This window comes from Buteo buteo, chromosome 23 (genome assembly GCF_964188355.1).
Source record: "Buteo buteo chromosome 23, bButBut1.hap1.1, whole genome shotgun sequence".
In the NCBI taxonomy this organism is placed as follows: domain Eukaryota; kingdom Metazoa; phylum Chordata; class Aves; order Accipitriformes; family Accipitridae; genus Buteo; species Buteo buteo.
The window spans coordinates 3,504,441-3,524,589 of NC_134193.1; the positions used below are offsets into that span (position 1 = coordinate 3,504,441).

General features: G+C 65.0%; 1 protein-coding gene across 1 annotated transcript in view; it reads left to right on the plus strand.

The window, feature by feature from the left end:
* Positions 1 to 317: 317 nt before the first annotated feature.
* PLEKHA6 (pleckstrin homology domain containing A6) overlaps positions 318 to 20,149 on the plus strand; it is a 31,395-nt gene continuing 11,563 nt past the window's right edge. Inside the window, exons 1-11 of the mRNA XM_075055269.1 lie at positions 318 to 388; positions 10,796 to 10,876; positions 11,047 to 11,161; positions 11,258 to 11,362; positions 11,489 to 11,561; positions 12,095 to 12,195; positions 14,609 to 14,784; positions 15,018 to 15,506; positions 15,906 to 16,416; positions 16,857 to 16,943; positions 20,017 to 20,097. Coding sequence (XP_074911370.1) covers positions 324 to 388; positions 10,796 to 10,876; positions 11,047 to 11,161; positions 11,258 to 11,362; positions 11,489 to 11,561; positions 12,095 to 12,195; positions 14,609 to 14,784; positions 15,018 to 15,506; positions 15,906 to 16,416; positions 16,857 to 16,943; positions 20,017 to 20,097 — 1,884 coding nt within the window. The 5' untranslated portion in view covers positions 318 to 323. The remainder of the gene's footprint in view (positions 389 to 10,795; positions 10,877 to 11,046; positions 11,162 to 11,257; positions 11,363 to 11,488; positions 11,562 to 12,094; positions 12,196 to 14,608; positions 14,785 to 15,017; positions 15,507 to 15,905; positions 16,417 to 16,856; positions 16,944 to 20,016; positions 20,098 to 20,149) is intronic.

The following is a 20,149-nucleotide window of genomic DNA, read 5'->3' on the forward strand; positions in this document are numbered from 1 at the left end:
CGTGGGCGTGGGGAATGGGAAATTCAAAAGCCGTGCCCGTATGCAAAGGGGCCGCGCACATCGCGGGCACGGGGAGCCGAGCCCAGCCCCGCTGCCAGCAGGTCTTATCGGCCGCTGTGTCTGCACTTATTTACAGTTCATTCCCATCTGTGTTTTTTTTAGCCATTTGATGGTCTTATATCATGATTAAAACCATCCCCACAGCAGCCCTCCGCTTTCCAGCCTGCGCGGGGTGGTGCCGTGCAGATGTTTGTCCAAGGCTATTTATGAGCACTCGCAGCCTGGACGCCCCCGGGGCCGCAGCCGGAGCTGGAGAAAGCGAAATGAGCTGCGTGTCGGTGTCCGAACGCCAGAGCTGGGCTGCGGTGCCAGCGGGGTGTCGCGGGCCGTGAGTACCTCCAGACCCTCGGGAGCCGGGACGAGGACAGGAGCTGAGCCCTTTTTGTGCCCCCTCTGCATTTGCAGGAGGACGCGGCGGCTGCTCCGGGCTGGCGGAGCCGGACGTTTCCCCGCTCCAGGACATGGCATGGGATGCTCCTGGGGCAGCGGGGGCCGGTGACACCGTCTGGGTTTGGGGCTGGGTGGGGGGGGAATAGGGGTTTGCTCCCCGGGTGCCGTCGTGCCCCGGGGCTGTGCCCGGGCAGAGCAGGGCTCTACCAGCTCCTGGCGACGGCACGGCCGGAGGTTAATCATTCAACTCCTTTGCAGATTGGGTAACGCGGCTAGTGGCAGGGGGGTGACGGGGACATCTGTCCATCTGCTTCCCAGACCTCAGACATAGGAACAGCCCCTGTGCCTCCTCTCCATGGGGATGCATGTGGTGGTGATCCCAACAACCTCTTGGGGACCGCAGCATGCGGAACACCCTGGCATCAGGGTGCTGGCAGCACCGCGTGCCGGCTGAGCGGCAGTCTCGGGAGCCAAGCCGGCCCCCGGCACGGCCAAGGGAGCCAAGAGCTGCGGCTGGGTTGTAAACACGCTCGGATGAAGTTACAGCCATTGATGTTCTTGGAAAAGCTACGTGCAGAGAGAGCTCCGGGACCCCTGAGCTAAGAGATCTTGTCCTGCCCGGGCTCCCGCACTGAGGATGAAATGGATGTGCCTCCGGCTTTCCGTGGGCAGCCGTGGGAGCAGCCCTCTGCCCTGCTCCTGGGGGGGGCAGAGGGCTGAGGGGCTCGGCCCCCCCGATGAACGCTGCCGGCTGCCCCCGAGGATGGGGGAAAGCAGGGTTTCCATGCAGCTCCCACCAGGCTGAGCTGCTCGCGGCTCGGCTGGATACAGAGGCAGGATACGGCCCTTGGGGCTGCACGGGAGCACGCAGGGCTGCTCCGAGGGAGCGGTTTGGGGCGCATAGAGACATGATGCTGTGGGAACGGCCGTGGGTCTGTGGGGGGTGCGGAGCCCCTTGGAAACCCCTTTGCATCCCTGGCGGGTTGGGCTGCAGCGGCCTGCTGCACCGCGGTGCCGTTAAAGGGGCTTTCAGCACCAGCAAAGGATGCCTTCCCATGCTCGTCCCGCAGCGGCACGGTGCCGAGGGGGTTAAGGCTGCCGGCAGCTGCCGTGGCTGTTAATGATTGATACCCATGATGGTCTCCGTGGGCTTGGAAGGAAATCATCTATCCTGGCTTGTGGGAGAGCCACCGGCTTGGCAAGAGGACGTGGGCGGAGGGGATGCGCGGTGGCACCGGTGAGTGCGTGCGTGCGTGCGTGCGTGCGGCATCGGCACGGAGCCCGGCCGTGGCACACATGGGCCATTGTCTGTGGCCGGTGCCCGGCGGTGGCCGAGAGCAGCCGGGGGACCCGAGGGCAGCCGGCGCGGTGACGGACGCAGCTGGATATCTGGCAGGCACGGAGCACAGCGGGGAAGGCACCGCGGCGCCCGTCGCCGTCGGGACGCCGGTGTGATTATCGTGTGCAATGGGTTAAGCAGGTGCTGGGGATTTGTTCCGGCAGGATTTCCCCAGCGCCGCTGCCGTAATCCCTGCTCCTGACCTGACCTGGCTGGGGAGGGGTTGGGGCTGGGTTTGTTTGATGCCTCGTACCAGCGATTGCTCGGGACAGGTATTTCTGCCCACTGGAAGTGGTTTCTTAAAGAGCTTAGCAAGAGCTTTAAACCCTCCAGGTCTGGGTCCGGCTTGCGGCTCGGAGGCTGTATTAGTGGATCACCTTTGGCAGAGGTGTTGCAGCTGCCCGGGCACCTCCATAGCCCCCAGCTGGGTTTTGGCAGCAGCGCCGAGCCCAGCCGGGACCCTGCCACCCCAGCCGTGGGCCAAGGGAGAGGGAAGGTCTGCAGCCCCACAGTGGTTCCAGATTTGTAGGAGGCTGTGGAGCATGGGGGGAGAGGCTGAAGGACTGCATCCTGGTCCGATAAATGGTCTTGATGTCTTGTGTCCGCTCACCCGTGCTGGTGCCCGGTGGCTCTCGGTGTCTGCCGCAGTCCGGCTCCGTGTGCCAGCAGCCTCCCACCCCTCACCTCCGAGCCCCGCAGTCTGCATTTGCACGTCTCCATGACTGATTTCATCCCTGCTCGTCCCCTGGGGGATCCGCTCCCAGGCTACCCCGCGGCTGAGGAAGGATCCTTGGCCAGTGATGCCCCAGGAGAGCTGCCGTGGGGCTGCCCTGTCCCTCGTGGGCACGGTGGCTTGGGGAGCCTGGTGATCCCATGCACATGGCGTTTGGGTTCTGTCCCCAAGAAGGAACGATGGAGTGACATGGTTAAAGCAGGACCACACACTCAGTGCTGCCAGGGCACGGACTGTCACCTGCTCTGCCCTGGGTCCCGGACCACCCCGTCAGACGGCTGTGACACTCCCCAAACGTCACCCCATGTATCTGGGATGCTGCTGCGCCTGCCCCGAACTCTCCATCTCCCACAGCAGCGTGTTCTGGCCGGGCCGCCCCTGCGAGCCATGCCTGTGATGGAGCCGGGGTTGCCAGGGAGATAAAACACAAACTCCCGGTGCTTTTTTGTGCTTTTCCCTGACCCCAGCTGGAGCGGGAGCGAGGGACTCGCCCTCCCCGCTGCCGCCGACGCTGGCTGCCAGCAGCCGCTTTGTTCTCTGGAAATCCCCTGACTTCCCCCTGCTCCCGGCCGTCCCGCTCTGCCGCGCCGAGGATGACGGGGGCTTCTCCCACTGTCCGTCCCCACGGACCCTGGCCGGCTGGGACATCCCTGCTCAAGGGCCACCACCATCGCTCCCGCGCCAGCCCGGCTGCGTGACGACGGTGACGTTGCACGTGGGTTGCGGGTTTGCGGGAGCCGCCATCTGCCCTCGCCGGGGACTTTGCCCTGTTCTCAGCAAGGCCGGCACAGCAGCCTTGCTGCTTCCCAGCCGGATCCAGCTCAGGCTTTTCCGCCTTCCCTCCCGGCAAAGCTCCCACGGGGGAAATCGCAGGGTTGATGGCGAGAGCGCGTTCGCAGGAGCGGGTGGTAAAGCCTGGCCTGGCCGCGGTGCTCGCTGGCTGCAGCTTCTCACACCGAAACCCTCCCGAGGTGCGTGGGGCAAAGCTCTCCGGCCAGAGCCTGCTTGCTCCGGGGAGGCTTTTTTTCCAGCATCGGTGGTGGGCGGCGAGCCGGGGTGCTCCCTGCCTGGGCATCGCGGTGGCAGCTGTGTGCGGTTTGTCACAGCGGCGAGGTGGCGGAGGGGACGGATGCTTGGACCAGCACCCCTTTGTTTTGGGGCTGTTTCACAGCAGCGCCCAGCACGGACGAGGGCAGGAGGCAAAATTAACCTTTGCTTTTGCTTCCCTGGCCCCATCCCAGAAGCAGTTGCACTGGAGGGGGAGCGCGGCAGGCGGGCACCGTGGTTAGGGGCACGGGCGCTGCTCGGCCGTGCCACTGCGCCGGCACCGCGCCGGGGCGCAGGAGGAGGCTGTGCGTGCGCGGGAGCCTGGTTTCGTTAGCACGAAGGGCTGCGCTGCCTTCTGGCCCCCTGCCCCGATGGACGCAGTGCAGGAAATGCTTGCTCAGCTGGACGGCGGGGCCGGGATTAGGGCAGGGATGAGGTTATGGAGGAGAACCGGCTGCCGGTCCCTACCGCGCTGGGAGCGGTGGGAGCCAGCCAGCCGGCAGCACCGCGGGGACGGGCCAGAGGGGAACCTCGGCTCTGCACCGAGGTCTGGTTTTTGAGTCCCCACAAGCTGCTTTCATCCCAGAGGCTGATCTCGCTGCAAATCCGGCAGGCGTTGGGATTTCGAGGGCTGCCGGTTGGCTCTAATGAGCCCATGGCGGTGCCTGGCCAGGCATGGGAGTGTTTCTTGCAGCTCTCCATCCCGCCTTTGCCACCGTCTCCTCTTCCCCTCCAGCCTTCTCTCCTTTCTCTGCCCTCTCCCAGGGCTGGCGTATAACTCTTCCAAGTCCAGGGCAATTCGGAAACGCCGAGCAGTGTTTCCCACCGAGTTGCGGACCAGGCTTTTGGCCAGGGCCAGGGCTGGCATAGGACACCCCGCGGCCAGCTCAGCCCTGCCGAGGGTGTGGGGAGAGCACAGGGCTAGTTTTTATTTTTTTCCTGCTTGAATCATCCAACGGGGGCTGAAGTAGCTGCAGTGATGGGGCAGCCCGGGGCCTCGCTCGGCAGAGAGCCGGAGCTGGGGACGGCCCCGCGCAGAGACGCTGGAGCAGCCGAGCTGCTGGCACTCGTCCCCTGGCTGCAGTGACTCCACCAGACCCGCTCGCGCTGCGCCTGCAGAATTTAATTTAATTTTTTTTTTATTTTTTTCTTTCCTATTGCATTTTGAGCATGCGCTGCGCCGGCCCCGCGGGGCAGAGCCGAGCCCTGTGCAACCCCTGCGCCAAGCGGGACAGCCCCGGGGCTGTGGAGGGTCTGGTTTATTAGTGCAGTAGAATGCATTTGCTCCTGCCCCGGGCTCCCCTTGCAAGACGGGACTTGGCAGTTTGCACTTGCTCATCTGAGGGTGGATTTTCTCTGCCAGCACCCTTGCAGGGGCCGTGGGTGATGGGGTGACCCCGCGTCCCTTCCCGTGGGTGCTGAGTGCTGCAGTTAACTGGGAGAAAAGGGTTTTCAAGGGCTCCGGTCGGCGGAGAGGGATGTGGCTCAGGAGGAGAGGGAGAGGTGAAGAAAGGGCTAGAAAAACAGAGGAAGGAGGCCAACGCGCAGGGCGTGTTTGGCCGGTGGCCACGCAAGCCCCTTGCTTGGGAGCCGCCTGGATGCTCGCCCCGAGAACACGGGTGAAACCTCCAGACGAAGGGTTTTCATTATCGCTTCGGAGGGGGGTTGCAGGCAGCCTTGGCCGCTTGCCTCCTCCTCCTCCTCCTCCTCCTCCTGCTGCCTGCCGCGGTCCCGGGGTGGCAGAGCCCAGCAGCCGTGACGGTAACCCCTCCATCCCACCCGAGCTCCCCCCCACACCCACACACCGAGGGGCTGGGGCGATGGGGGGCGGCGAGGCGCCCGCCGGAGGTGAAATTCGGGTTGGGGCGTGGGAGGACAAGGCGGTTGGATCCCCCTGGCACACAGCCAGCCTGGGAGCCGGAGGGATGATGTTAGCCCGTAGCGAGCGCTCGGAGGGGAGCCCTGCGGCTCCGGCATCGCACCCCGACCTGGTGCAGCCCAAGCAGGGCTGGTGGGAAGGGGGTTCTCGGGCTCCCCGTAGCCCCCCTTGCCTGGCTGCTTTGCTCTGGATTTAGTGCTTGGCAGGCTCCGGCGCCTGGGCGGTGAGCCTGCGCCTCCCCTCCTCCTGCCCGCTCGCCGCCCTCGCAGCCGCCAGATAACAGCCAGGAGCCCCGACGCCCCGGGGAGGGCCGGGGTGCGGGAATGGTTCCCATTAGCTGATGTCTGCTGCACGCTGGGAGGTTTTGGGGGGCTGCTTGGCTGCGTCCAGCCGGCGGAGCTGGATTCACCGTATGCTTTTGGAGAGGACATCCCCCTGCACCCTGCACCAGCCCGCAGTGGGCTTTTTCCAGTCCCGCTTGGTGCATCCCACCTTCCTCACAAGGAGGGGTCCCGAGGCAGCCGGCCAGGAATCCTGCCCAGCAGAAGCACGGCTGGCATCGCCCACCGGTGCTTTCCGCCACGGCGAGGCGTGTTGGGGGCTCGCTGCTCCCGCACCCGCTCCCCCAGCGCCGGCTGCAGGCACCCTGCATGCAACCGAGCCCCAGCGGGAGCTGGTTGCAGGGAAATTGCTCCCTCCTGTCACTATTTCGCCTGCTCCTTCCCAGCTGGGGTGACATTAACTCTCCCGCACCCTCAGCCGCAGCCGAGAGCTGCTATAAAGCAGCCCACCCTCCTACCCTCCTGCCTGCTGCTGCTCTGGTAGGGCTGGATTACACCCAGTGCCGCTCTTTCTCACGCCGCAGGGCGATGTGGGCACCCACGCAGTGTGCCGGTGACTGGCGGGGGGGGGTCCTCGGGCTTTGCTCAGGGTTGTGCCCCAGCCCCGGTTTGAGAGAGCTGGAGAGCTGTGACCTTCATGAGCTGTGGAAGGGCAGGGGGGAGCCAGGAAGGTTGTCCTCCTGCTCTCGACAAACTTCAGCTTTGGGGAGGGGGACGAAAAGCAGCATCGAGTGAAAGTTTTGTTCTTCAGTTATTGCATCTATTCCTTTCTCTTGCTCCTTTATGAAAAAGCAAGAGGGAGTTTAGGGGGTTTTTCTTTGATGGTTACCCTGAGGAAAAGCACTGATTCTTCTCCCCCACAGCTCTCCTGGGAGGTCCAGGAGACCCCCCCCACCCCTGAGCTGCTGGTCGGAGCCCTGAAGCGTGTCTGCTTGATGGGCTGTGGAGGATGCCCTGTCCCTGCCCACCCCCAGACACTAATGACTGTGAAATAGCCCAGCTGGTGCAGGGAGAACGGTGCCTGCTCCGGGCTGGCAAAGCCAGGGTTCATCCCGGGTTAGAGGCTCCCAGAGTGGCCCCCGAGCCCAGCACAGTCCCCCGTGCCACTGAACTGGGGTGACGGGGGGCGAAACCCTGCCACTGGGGGGGGACGGTGCCTCCAGCGCAGCCGCGGGTAGATGCTGCTCCCTGCGCATCCAAGAGCTGCCTTTCCCGCTCCTGCCACGCTGCCCCCCGGGGCTGCTGTCCCCAAAAAGGGGCCACAGCTTCGGCTGACGGGCTCCCCTTCCTCCCCGGCGGCCACGCCACCGGGTGAGCATCGGCTTTGTCGCACGGCGGAGGGCTGGCACGCACCCGCGGGCCGTTGGGGGACCTTGACCCCCAGCTCCTTCGCCGCGGAGGGTGGTGGCGACCGAGGAGCGGGTGAGTTGCTGCTGCGGGGACGCGGGGACAGCCAGCGCCGGTGGGTTTGCCAGAGGTGTGGACGCCGGCACGAAGCTGGTGCTGCCGGCGGGTGTTGCGGTGGGCAGGTTTCGCCGTGCGTGTGTGTGTGTGTCTCGCCCCGTGGCTGGTGGCCGGCAGCGTGCCAGCGAGGAGAGCGGCGGCGGCACCGCTCGGCTCCTCCGTGCCCAGAGAGCAGCTCCGGCGCAGGGTGCCCTAAAGGGGTGGATTTAGGTGTTTGGGAGCAGTAATGCCGCTGCCTTGGCACATCCCCATGCTGGGGACGTGGTTCCCGTCCCTCTCCGCTCCCCACCACCCTCCTGGCAGGGACCGCTTGTGCCACAGGAGCATCCCTGAGCCGGGCACTGGCGCTGACCCCGCTTGCCGCAGGCTGACCGACTGGCATAGCCCTAACTTCAGGGCACCGGTTTTCGGGAAGAGCAGGTGAATGATGCAATGGCTGGGAGAGGCCGGGCTGAGCAGCACCGCAGGCAGGCGGGCTGTGTCCTGAGGTGGTCCCAGGGTGCTGGCGGAGCGGGGATGCAGCGTGATGGAGGCCAGCTGGCTTTCTGTGCTCTGTTTCCTTCTTTGGAGGTTTCTTTGAAATGTCAGCGCTGCCTTCCCTCCCTCCCAAGGCATTATCGCAACAGTCCTGATGTATTTGCATTCGCTTTCCAAAGTGCCGTGCCCAGGCGGAGGGTGGGTCACCCCGAATCCTGCTCCCAGGGCTCCCCGCTCTTAACCTGCTGGGGTGTGAAGGGCTCCCCGGACTTTTGGGGGTGCTGAAGCCCCGTTGCTGGATGCTCTGCAGGGTCCCGTCCCCTCTCTGCAGCTGCTGGCTTGTTCGGTGATCGGTGCACATGCTTGTCCTGCTCCCCGGGATTTTGTCTTGGTGTGACCTGGGGAAGGGATGGCGGCGGGGGGGGGGAACTGGGATGGTTTGGGGACAGAAGCAGGGGGAAGGGATGCAGCCGGTGAATCCAGGGCAGCGGCAGAGCTCATCTCAGCGCCGCTGCCTTCCTCGCCGCGACACCCCCCCTCCCTTCCCGAGCAGCAGCCCCCCGCACACCGCTGCCCTGCCGGATTGGGGAAGAGGGGGGGCGGGGGTCCGGCAGCCCCCCAAATCCTGCCTTTCTCGCCCTTCGCCTGCCGCCAGCTGCTCCCCAGCTCTGCACCTGGGCTGGGGGAGGCGGCGTGTGCAGCGCTGCCCTTCGCCTCTCCTCTGCGCGGGGACGCGAGCGGGAGCTGTTTGTCCCCGTCGCTCGCCGGCTGGCTGTCGCACACCGGGGGCTCGCCAAGCCCGGCTGCACCGGAGCCCACCGAGAGCTCCGCCACCGCTGCTCCCGGGAACGCCGATGCCACCGGCGCGGGATTCGGGGGACTGGGACACCTGGGAGAGGACAGGGAGACCCTTCGGCCGTTGCTGGCGTCCCCCTGCCCGCGTGGGGCTGCTGCCCCCGTGGCACGTGCCGTCGCCTCGTAGCGTGGCGGCAGGCGGCACGGGGCTGGCCGTGCCCACCGCCGCTATGGTGGGAGCCGGGAGCCGGCGCTGAACCGGGAGGGCCCCCGGCATCATGCTGAAGTTTCGGGCGGATCGGCGGGTGAGGTAGGACCCTGGGGTGGGCTGGTGGGGGCTAAGGGGGGGGGACGACGGCGGGCAGATGGTGGCGGGGGACCCTCAGCCCGGGCAGTGGCTGCTGCATTGCAGTGCTTGGGAGGCGATGTGAACTCGGGAGTTTCTGGAGCGGGGTCAGCCGACGGAGCTGCTGCCAAGGGGGGGTTTAAAGGAGGTTTCCCGGCTGTTCCCGGGGTCTTGGCACATCGAGGGGTGGCGGCAGACTTGGGGCGGGGGGAGGCACCGGGGTGGGTGCCAGGAGAAGCTGCGGGGGCTGCAAAGCTTGTCCCGGGCTTGGCGGCAGGGCGGGGGGGAGAGTCCAGCCTATGGGAACAGAAACCCGCCGCGGTGCGGGGTCGTGGGCAGGGTTTGGGGGGACATCCCTGGCTGGGGGGACACCCCCGGCTGGGGTTCAGGCAGGCTGGCGGGTCCCAGCAGACCCCCGCTTTCCAGGGCTGGCGCAGTCGGGGTGTTGCTCGCTTGGCATTTGCACCCTCCCCGTGGGTCAGCGTCATGGGGGGCCTGGGACCTGCCCCCGGACCCCCACGTTACGTCCCTCCAAAGTCACCTGCTGGGGGCAAACGGTCCAGGAGTGGCTCCAGCCCCGGGTAGCAGAAACCCCCTTTGCTGCTGTCAGAGCGTGGGCCGGGCAGGCTGTCTCCACAGATAACTCGTGTCGGTCATGGCACAGAAAAGCGCGGTGCTGGGGGGGGTTTGGGGAGCGAGCACTGCCCCTCGTCGTGGGGTGCGTACGCATTGCCCAGGTTTTTAAGGTGACCCTGAGCGAGGGGAGGGCTGGGGGAGGAGAGCAGATCCGTGGCAGGGTGCAGGATGGGACTTGCAAGGGGGAGCAGCTCTTGGCAGGGCTTTTTTTGGGTAGAAAGCGGTTAATATCTTCAGAGCCTGGCGGGAGCCCAGGTTCGGGGTGAAGTGTGTGTGGATGGGATGGTCTTGGCAGCTGCATTTTCTTGCTCAAACTTCCCCTGTTTTGCTGACGTGCGGAGGTTCAGCAGCGTGCCGGGGCTGTCGGTGTGTTGGCTTCACGGGTGGCCGGGAGCACCCGTGTCCCGGTGCCTGGCAGCTTTGGGAAGAAGGGATATCGTGGGGACGGGGTCCAATGCAAACTTCTGGGGATGGAGCCCTGAACCTGTGGGTGCGCCTCGTCCTTTCCTCCTGCCACAGCTCCAGCAGCGAGAGCCCCCGGGAAGCAGCGTGTGAGCAGGTTCCCCAGCCGGAGCAGCGAGGTGCTGGGGTGCCCGGCAATACCGGCTCTGCGGGATGGGGCAGGGGCAGGGACACGGCAAATGCTGCCAGCCAAGCCCTGCTTCGCTCCTCCTGGTGCTGCCAGCGAGTCCTGCACCGCCGGCGGTGGCCGCCTTTGGCTGCACCCCAGCGTCACCGGGCCTGATCCAGCTGCACCAGCTTGTGCTGGTGGGTCCTGGGCTGATGTTTGGGATGCACAGCCCTGCGTGGCCAGGTGACCCGGCTCTTAGCCTGACTCGAGGTGTTTCGTCAAATGGCTCTAAAAGCAGTAAAGCCGAAGGGGAGGATGTGACATTGGGGACGTCGCTGCAGGCGCAGCCCAGGATGGGCCATTGCTGCTGCTGCGGCTTCTGCAGAGATTTCTTCCGAGTGGGGTTTAGGGTAACGTCTGGGATATGTCCAGCAGAAGTAAGGAGGGCTTGGCCACCAGAGACCTCGTTTCGGCTCCCAGCGAGGCAAGCGCTTTCTGGGAAACGCCGATGAAATATGCCGAGCGGATCTGAAGCATGGGGTTAGCGGGGGCGTAGGGGAGGGCGATGCTCAGGGACCCAGCCCCAGCCCCAGCACCGGTGTGGGACGACGAAATGCTGGGGTCGGAGCAGCAAACGTGGTGCTAAAGGCAAAGGGTTTCTGAGGGGGGGACGGGGATGGGAGATGCTAACCGCCGCCCCGCCGCTGTCTCTTACAGCCACAATGAAAGGCGGAACACGTTCCTGCACCCAGTGACGGGACAGGTCCCCGAGGACAACTCAAGACTTGACTTGCAAAAGTAGGTTGGCTCCCGACTCCCCCGGTTTCAGGGCCTGGGAGTGGGTTTTGATGGGGGACCAAGGTGGTCTGGGGTATGGGGGGGCCAGTGCCCAGGGTGGGGATGCCAGGGGTCGGCTCCCGCGGGCTGGAGAAATGTAACTCTGCTGACTCGGCTCTCCCGTGCCGCAGACCGACCTCGGACATGTCAAGCAAAGCGGGCGGCAAGCGACCGGCGACCATCACCAGCGAGCCCTCCAACCACGCCATGGTGTCGGAGGTGCCCCCAGAGCGCCCCGGAGGCCGGGTGGGTGCCCGGAGCCGTTCGGCACGGCAGGCGGCAGCGGAGACGGGGTGTCGGGGGCCCCCCCGGGGACTGAGCGGCTCCTCTCCCCCTCTGCAGGCTTCGCGCTCCTCCCGTAAGGGCATTGCCTTCGGGAAGCGCTCCAATTCCATGAAGAGGAACCCCAATGCCGCCGTGACCAAAAGCGGCTGGCTCTACAAGCAGGTACCTGAGCCCCCCCCCCCCCGTGCCGGGTGTCCCCCCCGGAGCCGTGCCATCCCCTTCCCACCCGCTCTGCGGCAGCATCCCCATCCCCGGGTGGGTGCTGCTCTCACTGCCCCTCTCTCGCAGGCCAGCTCGGGGGTGAAGCAGTGGAACAAGCGCTGGTTCGTGCTGGTGGATCGCTGCCTCTTCTACTACAAAGGTACGGCAACGCGTGCCCGCTCCGGGTGCCCCCCGCACCTCATGCCCCCCCCCGCCAGTAGGACCCAGTGGCCACCAGCTGGGTGCCTCCATGCAAACCCAGGCTGTTAGCAGGCTCGGAGCAGATTTTGCCAGGGTGGGCAAAGGGGGTTCCGGAGGTGGCAGCCCGCTGGGGAGCGGTGGCCGTGCACAGCACCCCTTTGTGCGGGTGTTTGGCCCACCAGGGACCCGAGGGGTTAATGCAGGCGCCTTCCCCAGCCTCCCTGGCAGCTCGCTGGGCTCAGCCCTGGCAGCGGCAGCTGAGGGCGGGCATGAATAATTGAGCAGGCTGTTGTGCGAGCCCAGCGGAGCCACGAAGAGCTGCCGGGGGAGCAACAGGCAGGCAGCGGTTTCCCACAGGTGGCCTGCCCGCCTGCTCACCCACGGGAAGGGAGCGATGGGCTCGTGTCCCCGCAGCAGCTCGTGGGTCTCTGCCGGGGGGGAACCGGGGCTCCAAGCCCCTCCGTACGCGTAACCGCTGCCTTTGCCCACCAGACGAGAAGGAGGAGAGCATCCTGGGCAGCATCCCCCTCCTCAGCTTCCGCGTGGCGGCCGTGCAGCCCTCCGACAACATCAGCAGGAAGCACACGTTCAAGGTCAGTGCGTGGTTGTGCCGGGGCTTGGAAAAGACGGAGCACTGGGGCGGCGGTGATGCTCGCAGGGTCCCCGCTGCTCCCTCTTCCTGCTTTCTCGGTGATGGGACGCGGAGCAAGCTGGGGAGAGGGGTGACGGCAGTAACCCCCCCCCCCGGGGAAACCCTGTGCCCTGTGCGGACGTGCCTGCTGCTGGGGAAACTGAGGCACACGTGGGGCAAAGCAGCTTCTCCAAGGTCATCACCCCCTCCCCAGGCCTGAGCTGTTCCTGAGCAGTGCCCCCCAACCCGGGGAGGTGCTGGGTGCAGGGCAAGCAGAAACGCTGCCCTCGCCGGCAGTGCCCTCGGCTCTCTCCCTGCCCCGCTTTCCCCTTCGCATCGCTGCTCCCGACCAGCCTGTCCCCACCGGCTGCTGTGGCGCTTCTCGGCAGCACTCCCGGAGCCAGACGTAGAGAGGTGTCCCCAGCTCCAATTTTATATTATTTTTTTTTTAGCTTCCTTTGAGTGGCGTGCGAAGGAAAGGCAAATGTAATTACAAGGGGGTAGCACGTAATGAGTCGCTGCTCGTCAGCCTGCGCTTGCCGTGGGTGTTGGAGAGGAGAGCAGGGAGAGGCGGAGGGCGGCTGCTGCAGCTGGGGCTCTCCCGCACCCGGCGGCAGATCTTGGCTCTCCCTCGCTCCTCAGAGCTGGGTCTGAGCTTCCCTGGCACCGCACGGCACTCGTCGGCATCACCGTGCCCCTTCAACGTCACCGTGCGCCCTCACCCTCACGACTGCCCGTGCTGCCCACGGTCGCGGGTCATGTTAGCACTCGCTTGTTGGTGGATCGATGCACGGGCTGGCTTACGCTTGGGTACACTTGTGCAAAAACCCAGCGTGCGCCTTCCCGCCCGTGAGCGTGGCGGGAGCTGGTGCCTGGGGTCCCCGCAGGGAGCTGTGGAGGAGTTTTTCCAATCTAAGGGATGGATTTTTGTAGCTGCCACCCTTAAGCCTGCCTTTAAGCTGCGGCTGAGCGTGGTTTAGGGGCGAGCGTTGGCGAGCGGCAGCCAGGAGCCGCGCGTGGGCTCTGCCGTGTGCCCTTGCCGATGCTGGCAGCCGGCGAGGTGTCTCTGCCTGCGGCTTCGGCAGGTGAGAGCAAAGAAGTGACCTGGAGGTGTCAAAATGTCTCTCTCGGTTTGTGACACTGGTGGGGAAAGAGCCTTGCAAAGCTGCTGCCCACGAACCGAGCTCTGCAGGCGCGCGCCTGCCTTTCCATCTGCACCGCGAGGGTTTTGGGGGATGGTTTTGTTCAGAGAAGGGTAGAGAGGGTCCCGATGGCCAGGAGAGGTCTGTGCCGCAGCGCCCGCGCTCCTGCCGTGCTGTGGCTTGACCCCTTGTCTGTGTTTCCTCCTCTCTCCGCGGGCGAGGATCCCCGGACAGGAGGTCTCTTCGTGCCCGTCCACCACGCCAGCACCCAGCCACCACCTAGGTAGTACCTTCTTGTGTTTCTGATGCATGCAGGAGGGTGAGGGACCCGCAGGCTTGCCGGCATGCTCCGCTCACCCCGCTCGCACTAATCCAGGGGATGGATCAGTTTGGTTTGGTGTTTTGCTCTGGCTGTAGAGCTTTTAGAGGCAGGAGTGCATGGGGGTTGCAGGAGGTGACCGCGCCTGGGCACGGTGGCTGCATGCTCTGGGGAAGGGGAAGATGGAAACCCAAGGGAGGGTTTTAATTGGACCCCCAATTTTTTTTTTTTTTTTTAAAATTTTTTAAGAGATTGAGCCCTGAAAGTCTTTCAGGGGGAAAACCTCCTGCTTTCTCCCTTTTCTTCCTCCTCACTGCCTCCCGTCCCTTTCCACAGAGGGGGAAGGTGGAAGCTTCGAAAAGGCCCTAAATAGCCAGACGTGCCTTCTGGCATCTTCCAGGTGGAGAGTGGGCACCGACATCTTGGACCAAAAGCAAACCTCTTTCCCCCAAAAAATGTTGTCTGGGCCAAGAAGCCACCTTCCCCCTAACCCTGCATGAATGATAACGCTCCATCCAGCTCTGCCGCTCTTGCTGGGATGTGGACCCTTCGCCGGCCCCGTGCACCCCGTGGGGACTAGTTGGATGCTGGGGTGCTGCAACCTCTGCTCCAGGGTGCTGCTCCTCTGCTGTGGGGCCCTGGGGAGGGCTGGTCCTGAGCATCCCCGGGGGTGACCACGGGGGACTCGTGGCCCCGGGGGATCCCCTGTAAGGGGATGAGGGCTGGCGCTGGTTCTGCCTGCAGAGCCTTCCTCCCCCTTGGTGCCACCGAGGATGCACGTGGCTGGGAGGCTCGGGCAGGGGGGGAATGACCGTGCCTGGCTTCTCCTGCGGCGGCAGGACCTCGTGTCGGGGTGGAAATGGAGCTCTCACCCTCCTGTCTGTCTCTCTCCCCACTTCTCTGCCTCCCTGCAGGTGACGGTGTGCTGGGTGGAGGAGATGCCGGCGAGTAACAAGCAGTCCCTGTCTCCCCAGGCCGAGCACGCTGGCATTCGGACCTACTTCTTCAGCGCCGAGAACACGGAGGAGCAGGAGTCCTGGATCCAAGCCATGGGCGAAGCCGCCCGGGTGCAGATCCCCCCAACCCAGAGGTCAGCGCCCGCCGTCTCCCCATGCCATCCCTCTCCCCTGGTCTCTTGGAGATGGGGTGGAGGAGCCGTGAATCGTGGCCGGGGACCTTCTGGGAGCATGAGGGTCCCTCTGCAGAACAGAGCTGGGGGAGAATTGGCCCCCCCAAGGCTGAGGGAGGGACAGGACGTTATCGGCCACCCCAGGGGCATTGCAAAGGGAAGGTAACCCTCTCTCCTGTCTCGGCACCCCCCAGGCATGAGAAGCCAGACTCCGAAAACATCCCCCCCAGCAAACACCACCAACATCACTGCAACGCCACTCACCGCGAGCACCCCAGAGCTGACCCCGATGCCAAGACCCGGGGGGAAGGTGACGGCCGTGGCTCAGAGAAGATCGAAAGGAAATCGGAGAGGATGGAGAGCAAGAAGGAGCCCTTGGCCAAAGCCAATGGCATCGCCGGGCAGGAGATGCCCTCGGAGCCCAGCAGTCCTTACCCCGAGGCACCCCGGGTACCGGCGAGCGTGGAGCGGCCGCCGCAGCCCAACGGCTGGCCGTACTCATCGCCCAGCCGCCCCGGCAGCACCGCGTACCCCCCACCCGATGGGGAGAGCGTGGCCCACCGCCGGGGCTTCGCCCCCCGCACCAACCCCGAGAAGATCGCCCAGCGCAAGAGCTCGATGACGCAGCTGCAGCAGTGGGTGAACTCGCGCCGGGGGGCCGTGCCCCCCGAGGAGCTGCGGAGGTGAGGGCTGTGGGGGGCTGGCTGGGGACAGAGGGGGGTCCTGCTCCTTTTCTCCAGGTGCTGCCCTTCAGGTGATGCTCTGGGAATGTTTTTCCTTTTCCCGTCTACTTTCTCCCCTCCTGGGGTCAGAAAATCCCCTCTCTGGGCTGTTCCCACGTGCCAGCTCTGAGCTGTGTGGGGGACACCCCGAAAAGCCGAGCAGGGTGGGTTTTGGAGGGGAGGCCACCACAGGATCCCTGGGAGGTGGGATGCCAGCCAGCCAGCTTTCCAGACGCTGGTGTCGGAGCTGCCTGCTCTAAGGCTGTCCTTGCCCACCGGGACCCCTGAATGTGGACCGAGGGGCCAGGCACCCCCTTGGCCACCAGCCTGGCTCTCACGGCTCTCTTCCCCCCCCTCCAGCCCCACCAGGTTTTACCCCGTGTCTCGCCGGGTGCCCGACTACTATTCCCCCTACTCGCCGCAGTACCCCGAGGATTACCAGTACTACCCACCGGGGGTGCGCCCCGACAGCATCTGCTCCATGCCCGCCTACGAGCGGGTGAGCCCACCCTGGGCGCTGGAGGACAAGCGGCACTCTTTCCGCAACGGGGGCACCTACCAGCTCCGCGACTGGAAGGAGCACCCCGGTTTTGGCCGGCAAGATGTCCCGCTCTGGCTGCCTGGTCCCGGGAGGCAGCCGACCTACTTGGACGAGGTGGACGCAGCCTCGGGCTCTCTGCGACGGATGTCGCTGCAGCCCCGCTCCCGCTCCGTGCCCCGCTCGCCCAGCCAGGGCTCCTACAGCCGGGCACGGGTATACTCCCCGGTCCGCTCGCCCAGCGCCCGCTTCGAGCGGCTGCCGCCCCGGGGAGAAGAGATTTACGCCGACCCTACCACCTTCATGATGAGGCGGTCCATCAGTTCTCCAAAGGTAAACGCCCGTCGGCGCTCGGGGTGGACGGGGTTGGAGGGAGACCCTCGCCGGGGACGTCAGGGCAGGGGTGCTGCAGCACAGCTCGTCCCTTCCTGCGTGCGCAGCCTGGCCTCAAAATGCCACCAAGTCCATGGCTTGCAGCAGCTGGTGGCTTTAGGTCCCCCCTAAAAGCTGCCCAGGTTGCGGTTGTTCTGCTGCGAGCCCAGAGAGATGGGACAGGAGGAGATGGGATGGGGATGGGGTGTCCAGGGCCACCACCACGAGTGATGTGCTCCTGAACAGGGAGCACCGGTGTCCTTGTCTTGCTGCTGTGTACCCCAAAGCGGGGCCTGACCCTGCTGCGGGGCCGGGGTCTGCCCTCGCCTGTGCTTTCTGGCCTCTCGCACACCTCTCACGTGTCTCTGGTTTTGGGGTGGGGGGGTCTCCTCTCTTCTCAGTACGACTATCTGGGTGATAGACGGCCCATGCCTGCGGGAATGTATCCGTACCACTACCCGGCATCCCCCACCGTGCATGACAAAATGGTACGTATGTACGCTGCTGGCACCGGGGGGGTGAGCCCCGGCGGACCGGGGTGCACAGAGCCCCCGGGGGAGGTGGGCCAGCTCGGGGGCTCCTTGCTCGGACAGCCGAGGAAGAACGGTTCCGCTCCAGGGGCAGCTTTGTGGGTCTGAGCTGGGCTGCTCTGGGGCAGGTCAGGACTGCAGGTCCTTTTAACTGGTGTCTCTGGTGGCTCCCAGCTGTGCCGAAAGGAAACCCTTGTGGAGAGGCCCCCCGGTTCCTGCCCTGCAGCCCCCAGGTTGCAGGGACAGTGGGACACCCTGGGACCCCCGTACGCCCTGCGATGCCGGCCCAGGCTTGTCACCCCCAGGGTGGTCCCTGGCTGAGGCTGGCGCGCACCCTGCACCTCTCCCCCTCTCGCTTCCTCACTTCTGGCTACAGCTGCTGCTTTTTCCTGCGTCGTGTTTCCCCTCAGAGCACTGAGGGGTTGGAGCCGGTGGGGTGAGACCAGGAGGTCCCCCCCGCAGAGCACGGTCCCCAAACCGCGTGGCAGGACCGGCCGTTGGAGGAGGGAGAAGCACGAGTTACCATAAGCCACCCATGCTGCCATCCATCCTCGCTAGCCGGAGAAGCAGGGGAAGGGCCGTGCCTCTTCCGAGGCACCGTTAGCCGGGAGGGAGAGCCGGGAGGAGAGCGGGTCTCCCGCAGGGCACATCCACGGCAGCTCTCCCGGCTCTGTGCCAAGGAGATGCCTTCGCTTCCCCGGCCGAGAGGTCTTTGCATTTCCGTAGCCTTCACCTAACCGCTTTGCTTCTTCTTTTATATGTTTTGTATGTTCGTTTCTTGCCGCATGCCTGCTGGCTCCTGGTAGGATGAACTTTTAGACCTTCAGTTGCAAAGAAACCTAGAGTATTTGGACCAGCAGGTAGGCAGAGCTGGCTGCAAGCCTCACGCTGCTTACGTCCCCATGTGCCCTGTCCCCAGCGGCGTTCCCTTCCCTCCCAGCACAGCATCTCTTCCCCTAACATCCATCTTCACCCTTCTTGGCATTAAAGCAGCACGAGTTGTCGTTGGTTTGCTTCTTCCATCCTTCCCGTCTGTAGGGTTGCTCATTGCTTGGCAGAAAAATCCCCCTGACAGTGCGTTCTGTGTGGTGTGCTGGAGCCGGTGGGGGGGGTTTTGGGGGGAGCCGGGGCAGCTCCCCACATGCCTGGGGCCTCGGGGAGCTGCCCCTGGAGTGCAGGGGGGGCAGCCGGCTCTGAAACCCTCCCCAGGTTGGTCTGCACCGTGCTGGCAAGCGGGTCACCGGTGCACGGTGCCAGCGTGGCCGTGCTGGATGGAGCGTCCTCACACCCAGCGGTGCCTCCGGCATCTGGGCTGCTGCGGGGGTCCCAGGGCTGGTGCCCCCCACACAGGGGGTGGCCGGGTGAGCCGTGGGGAGCCGGACGGGTATGAGGTGGTTTCGGTGACGCTCTGGCCCTGTTTGGTGCAGGGTGGGCCTGAGGTGCCCACCAGGACTGATACCAAAGCAGCAGCTCTCAGGTTTTTTGCATGCCAGGGGGTGTTTGGAGGAAAGCTGTGAACTGACTTCATCCCAGGAGCAGGGCAGGGGGAATCCGGCTGGGAGAGACCCCTGGGACTGGTGGGGTAGGAATCGCAGGCACCGGCTGAAGTCGAAGCCGGGGACAGGAGCTGTCGGCCAGTGCTGCAGCCCTGGCGCTTGCCTGCAAAAGCCAGGCTTGCACTAAGGGAGCTGCTCCAGAGACAATCTCATTAGTCTGCAAATCTCCATCGGTGCAGTAATCGCCAAGATCTGTGTCTGCCTTGGAGCAGAGCCAAGGACAGGCAGGAGCACTCGCTGCAATAAAAGCTCTCTGGATTATTTCGCAGCCATCGGCAGCAATGCTTGCTATCCGAGGCTCTTTAAAACACTCCCTAAAAGGGCTTTGCATCTCCTCCTCCTCTCCTGCTGACCTCTGGAGAGACTAATTCGGACTGACGCTGTCAAGTAGCTCTTTTCAAACAGCTTGCTGCTTTATTTTCTCGCTCCTTGCTTGTCCAGTCGCAGGGACGGCTCCCTCGGCTGCACCCCACCTCGCTGACCTGCCCCCAGTCAGGGTTTGGTCCCTAGTTTGTGCTTAAACCGCTGTCACCCCTTGGACCTCAAGGGTCCTGGCCGTGGGGTGCGAGGGGGCTTCCCCTGCGTCGTTCGCTCTGGGCTGCGGGTTCCTGCAGTGATTCCGCAGGCAAAGGCAGCGGGGAAGCTCTGGTGCTGCCGATTTGAGTGACCCCACCGTGCGGTACCGAGGGACCCTGAGGCCACCGCTGGCTGCACGCCCTGGCAGCAGTGCACCCAGAGCAGCAAAACCCTCTGGGGTTTTGCAGGGGTATGAATGGTCCCCCCCGGAGTTGGGGTCCGTCCCACTTCCCTGGAAGGCTCGGCACGGGCTGCGGCTCCGGGGAGGTACAGGCATGTTGAACACCGTCGCGTCCTTGCCCTGCCTGGCAGCGTGGCCATAACGTGGCATCTCCGCAGGAGCACCCCGTTCCCAGCCGGCTCCGCTGCTCGAGGCTGCTGGACTGGAGAGGGGACACGCTGCTGTCACCTTCTCCTATGCCCAGAGCTTGTCTGCGCCTTGATCGGGGTCACCCCAGCCCCGGCTCTGCCACGAGGGCAGGGCACCGAGCCGTTTGTCAGCGCAAGGAGCAGGGCCCGTCTGTCTGTCTGCTGGGACCGCGCTGTGCGCTGCAGCCGTGGGCGTCTCTGTGCAAGCTTGTGTCTGTGTGTGCGGTTTGCTGCTGCCCAGCTCGGAGCTGGCTCAGTTTTTTATCTGTGTTTTCCCCTCAACAAAGTTTTCAGGGCATGCAACCGGCCCAGGATGCTCTTGAGCGCACAAAACGGAGCAGCAACAGCCCGGGGCAGCCGTCCCCACATGGCTTGAGCCGCTGGGACATCTCTTGGAGGTGGCTTCTTGCAGCCCGATGCCCTGAGGGCTCCTGGACTGAGCCGCCTCGCTGCTCCAACGGCACCCGAGCACCGCAGCGCACGAGCACATCTCTGCTGACCTCTGAATTTTCCTTCCCTGTCTGCCGCAGATGAGCGAGAGCGAAACCCTGATCAGTATGGTGAACAGGATGGTGGAGACCTCCTCCCCTAGGGCTCAGCTCTACATGCAAGTAAGCCTCCGGCCGCGGGGCCGTGCATGGCTCGTGCATGGCAGCCACGCCA